The 5,449-nt window shown below is 39.9% G+C and overlaps 1 protein-coding gene across 2 annotated transcripts in view; it reads right to left on the reverse strand.

The window, feature by feature from the left end:
* LOC102312860 (ephrin type-A receptor 6) overlaps positions 1-5,014 on the reverse strand; it is a 75,550-nt gene extending 70,536 nt beyond the window's left edge. The window contains exons 1-2 of one of the 2 annotated variants that reach the window (XM_042220998.1): positions 4,901-5,007; positions 4,272-4,414 (exon numbers count right to left, since the gene is read on the reverse strand). In XM_042220998.1, the coding sequence (XP_042076932.1) occupies positions 4,272-4,350 (79 nt within the window). In that variant the 5' untranslated portion in view covers positions 4,351-4,414; positions 4,901-5,007. Of the gene's footprint in view, positions 1-4,271 lie in introns of both variants that reach the window. The other variant, XM_005937164.3, reaches the window with a different exon arrangement.
* Between the last annotated feature and the right edge of the window lie 435 nt (positions 5,015-5,449).

A 5,449-nucleotide genomic window follows, 5' to 3' on the forward strand; every position in this document is an offset into this window, starting at 1 on the left:
GGTTTTGGCATAATAACTAGTTACCGTGCTCGTTACCACAATAATAACGTAGTTACTGTAACGCGTTACTTAATAACGCGTTAGTCCCAACACTGTTCCCTTACAATGCGATCTAGTTTAGTTCCTTTGTTTTTCCCTGAATTATTAGTTCTGTTATTATTTAGGTAACATAAACTAATGTAAGTCTATTGATTGCAGCCAAACAACCAACCCAGTGATGTCAAGTTCTGTACTGACACAAGATGGTACTAAATATGTTCTAAAAACTTTCACGTTCAACATTTATTTCTTAAATTCAGCTTCACAGACAATTGAAATCCATGTAAGTTTTTGATAGCAGGGCTCCTTGGTGTAAATTAGCCTCTGTACACGTAGCATTTCATGTCCTCTTTAAAGAGTATATGGCAGGGACTGATTTCTCAATGGATGCAACATCACGCTTGGCTAGGTTATGAAATAGACAGCCATCAGTTTTAACACCTGCCAGTTTGTCCCGAGTCTGACTGGGAACAATGCTGCACTGTTAAAGCAAGTGCAAAATAAAAGTGTCTGAGATTATCCCAGAGCTCTAATTCATATTATTGCATTTTAATATACATCAGGAGACGTTGTGTAAATCAGTGCTAAAAATTAGCCATGTTGTTTAACTAAATTAGTTAACTTCCCCAATGCGAAAGCACTGAGTTATATATAATTTATTTCACATTTGGAGGAGTATGAGAATGCACATGGTGACATAGGCTACCACACAGCTGTCAGTTTCCTCAGCCTTGGCAAATTCCTAAAAGGAGTTGAAATTCTAGGGTTTGTGAAAGGAAAGGTAAAGTTTTTGATGTTATCGCGCTTCCATATCAACCTCAGATATCGAACCTGACTTTAATCCCTTGTTCATACCCAAAACAGACTGAATTTGTCTCACATAGAAAACAAGACTGAGAAAGATGACGTAATTAATTAAAAGAGTAACACTTTGTATGAAGGTAAAAATATTTGAAATTCAGCAAGAACTTGCACAATTGTTTTTGTTGTGCATGTTGATTAAATGGTGATAGAACGTCTGTGTTTTGCCTCTGCCTAGTTCATATTTTAATTGGCTAATTGTAATATTTATTCTCATCGGTAATAGTTTATAAAGAGATCAAATTAATATTAATATTAGGCAGAATTGAGTTCAGCTTATTTGTGCAGCCCTACAAAACAGTCCCAGTTTTTCATGTGGCCCCTTGAGGAAAATTAATTTCCCACCCCTCGGTTATCCTAGCCCACTTCCTGCACTTTTCTTCGTGGTCGTGCCAATTCATTAGTGGGACAGTTATTCCTGTGGAGAATGGTGTGCACAACATCTTAAGCAGGATAAAAACTGCGTCAAATACAAGATCCACGTCATAGTCCCTGATAGATAGTAGAAAGATGGTAATCGACGCATATGTAACGAAGGCTGCTATTTTGTTAATGAACAATAGATTAAGAGAACTGAAAACGTGAGGGTGACAGCAGAAGAGAGCTGAACACCTGCATCTGCACAAGCCACCATTACAGTTCTCTTCACTTTACCCATTTTTTAATCTGTTCTATGGACCCCTTTGTGGGAAAGGGCACAGATGGTGAACACACACATTTTCTTTTTTTTTATTGTTAATTGTCATTAGAATAATTATTCTCATGTTTTAATTAAAGCATGCATGACTATGCAGACTTATCTGTGATAACACTACATAACAGTGCACCAACTATTTATCTACCCTTCATGTGGACCTCAATGAAGTATAACAGGAATGACAACTTGTCTGTGTTATGTGCAACTCTCCTAGTATAATTCTAACCAAACGACCTCAGGGAAACAGACACCTGTTTGGAGCTTCCAGTCTTCCCAGTGGATACCTGGGAAAAGAGTTCCTGTTCCATCCACAGGTTGTATGTTAAAAAAATTAATAAACCTAGATTTTTGTTATAAAAGCAGACAAATACAATCCCAATAAAATCTTTTACTCTCTGCATGGAATGTTTACCTGACAAATGTAATTTGCCAGTAGAAGTCAGACTACAAAGAGAAACAGAAAGCTTCTGGTGAAAATCCTATCCTTTAGAGATTCTGCATGTTCACCTGCATTCATTTGTCATAGAAATGAGCCTATAAGCAGGCTATATGGGCTTAGGTTTAGCAGTTTGTCATGTAGTAAAGTGAGTATGTCATGCAGTCTGAAAGACTGCAGACTGATTCTACTTCATGTACCAGATGAGCAATTTTAATTTAAGTCAGCGGGGGACATGTGAGTCTGGGATCCACTTCTTCTCAACACTTCCATGGCTGAACTGCTGTCCACAGGAATCTAATAAAAGCAAGACTCTAGACTCTAAACCGAAACTGACAAAAGAAAGACTCCAAGGAATGAATTAGATACTTTACTGGAAACACAAACATGTCAGACTCAATTGCTTACAAACTACACTTATTTAAGGTTACTCACAAGTTGGAGAGCCTCTCATTAGCTAAGAACAAGCCTAACCTATTATGTTACAAAAGAGCCTTGTTTTGACCAGCACATCAACTGTGTAGTTTTGCACCACAGTGTGGATGTCTGTGCTGAATTCCCACTCCTATACATTATAATGCAAAAAATGCTGCTTCCATATTACCGCCTATTCTTGTGAGAACGCTGACTTTACAGAAATGCCGTATAAGAGCCTCGTCTAAAAGGTTCCCTTTTGACAATAAGCAGATTGAAATTATTTATGAACAATTAAGTTTAAACGGTAATTTACCACTCCCTTTAACAATCTTCAATATACTTTATAGAAAACAAATATGTTTTATGACTCAATTAAAACCCCCACAGACACTGTCTTCTGACTCTCATTTTCTTTTTTTCTATGAGGGCATAAACATGTGATTCACATTCAGAAAACTCACTCAGACACATTGCACCATCTAACATAGATTAGCTTGTTCACACTACATTTTAAACACCTCACGATGTCATTTTTTCAAGTTTCCCCTGTGTGCATCCCCTCTTCTTTAAGCCTGTCACCACCACAGGCAGACAGACATCCTGTGGGGGAAAATGAGTGTGCGCCCACACACACACAGACACACACACTCCCACAAAAGACAGAAAAATGTAGTGAAGGAGACTTTGACATTTGGCTAGCGAAGCTCCTGTCATCTTTGAAAACGTGTATCCCACACATTAAACATTCAGGAAGGAATATTAAACTGACCTCTTTGCAAACGTGCAAAGAGGAAGATGTCAAGAACAGATTGCATTAGGGCAACCATTTACCCATGTGACTTGCAAGCACAACGAAGGAGAAATAACACTATTATTTCCTGTCTTTCTCAAACATATGCAACTGCACACTGATGTCAGCATGACTTGAAAATGAATCCTGAAATATGGAGAGCTATTCTGATGAAGCTACTGTCAACCACTGGCCCAGCATAATAAGATTCACCTGCCTTAGAGGAATCCTCTTCGCAATATAAGGGGCTGCCATTTACAGTAGCACTGAGTGGTTCCTATAGCTGTGGTGATGTTTCTGTGCACTTGGAGGTGAATAAGATGTCATTTTGGCTCAAGGAGCTTCAGCCTGTAGACCAAGCAGCAGACAGCCTCCATGGTGTGAATCTTTTTTTTGTTGTTGTTTTTTGCAGTTGAACTCTCGGTGTGTTGTGCATTATGAAACTGAAATGCATGTGCAGTGCTGATTCTTTTTAAACCTGTGCCTTTCCACTGAAATGACTGTATGTTGAGTGTTTAGAAAATTTCACATTAACAATAGTATCATTTTAAGTCAAATGATCTGAAAAACTTCCTGACTTAATGTTGCCTTTGGATGATGTGTGCTGTAAGCAATACAGGATCATTAATTAGGACAAAACACAAACGTATTGAAACCAAGACTGACATCTATGGGTCCGGCCGACAAAATGAAAATCTCAGATGCATTTTCAGGCTGCAAATGCAGAGTGCACTTTAAAATCCGTCAAACGCTAATGTTGTTGTTATTGTTTGACAAATGCCGGGAAGCTGCATAAGAGAGAAAATTCCACAAATCACAAATAAAAAGCAAATCCGTCAGGCTTTAATGGGTGAACAAATTATTAACTTGTTTCGTTAAATATTCATCATGCACATGTTCTCAAATCTTGAAAAAGGCTGTACTTTGCGTTTTGCGTGTGAGCGTGCGTGTTGTGTTTTTGTTTGAGGAGACTAATTTGGTGCATCCACCCTTGCTCTAAGTGTGTGGTCATTGTGACGCCCTTTACTCACCTTGATTTGAGGTTCCCGGGTCCGACAGGATACTTTTAAGCAAGAACAAAAACACGCAGTATTTCCCACGGGAGCTCATCGTTGAGTCAGACAAGTGCGCTCAGAAGTGAAACGTTGCACAGACTCCTAAACAGATCTCCTCGCTGAAAAGGTAAGGTTTGTATCATAAAGGAGGATAGTGAAATCCCCCCCACCCCCCAGTATCCAGATTCAGGAGGTCACGGTCGCATCCACGGGAGTTCGTTCTTTTTTTTCTTTCTCTCTCTCTCTCTCTCTCTCTCTCTCTCTCTCTCTCTCTCTCTCTCTCTCTCTCTTTAGGCACGCATACCGGACACCTCCGTGTGAGCACGGGCAGACGAGAGATGTACACCGCCAGTCTTTGTGCGCAAAACCCCGACAACTTAAGCTGCAGTAACTTAAATGATAACAATACTTAATTCGATGAGTATTGATCTGTGAACCTCAAAACACGCACAGGGTAACGTTTGCAAGCGCACAAAACGACAAAAGTGTCCAAAAGCGAAGTTCCGACGATTGTGTGCGTGGCAAAGTCAGTGGGCAGCGCTTGTTAGTCAGTGTTTTCATCCCCAACCGAGAGAAGAAAAAGGGAACAATCCCGAACGACTCACTTGCAGCCGGTGCATCCCCTGTTGTGTTTCTGTATCACTGCGTGTATCTCGCGCTCCCTCTCCCTCCTCTCAGGATAGGAGGGATGCTCTGGCGCAGGCTGAGGAGCTGGTTTTTTGTACCACAACCAGACATTCAGCTGCCAAGTCCTTGCAAGCAAATAAAACTTGTTCTTGTTGATATGTGACCTCATTTCTCACTTTACATCATGTAAAATGCGTCATTTCCATCGGCTTCTGCTGTGGTATTGATTCCATGGGACGTTAGGGGATATAGAGGGAAATATGAAGCCATTATTAGACTAGTGTATCAATTCTGTGCTGTGATGTAGGTTATACCTGCATTGGATTATGTTGTTGGAATAGTAATGTGTCTGGGGCAGTTTCTATTTATGGTGGCAGGGAGGAAGGAAAGCAGACAGATATGGTTTAAGTTAATACAGAGTATGATGGACTGAATGTGCACTCAAACAGACACACACATAGATCTTGCAGTGGGTGTCTTAATAGAAATGAACCAAATTAATGATTTACAGTTACACTGTAAGCTCT

Source organism: Haplochromis burtoni, unplaced genomic scaffold (genome assembly GCF_018398535.1).
Source record: "Haplochromis burtoni strain Fernald_Lab_line unplaced genomic scaffold, NCSU_Asbu1 Contig_59, whole genome shotgun sequence".
In the NCBI taxonomy this organism is placed as follows: domain Eukaryota; kingdom Metazoa; phylum Chordata; class Actinopteri; order Cichliformes; family Cichlidae; genus Haplochromis; species Haplochromis burtoni.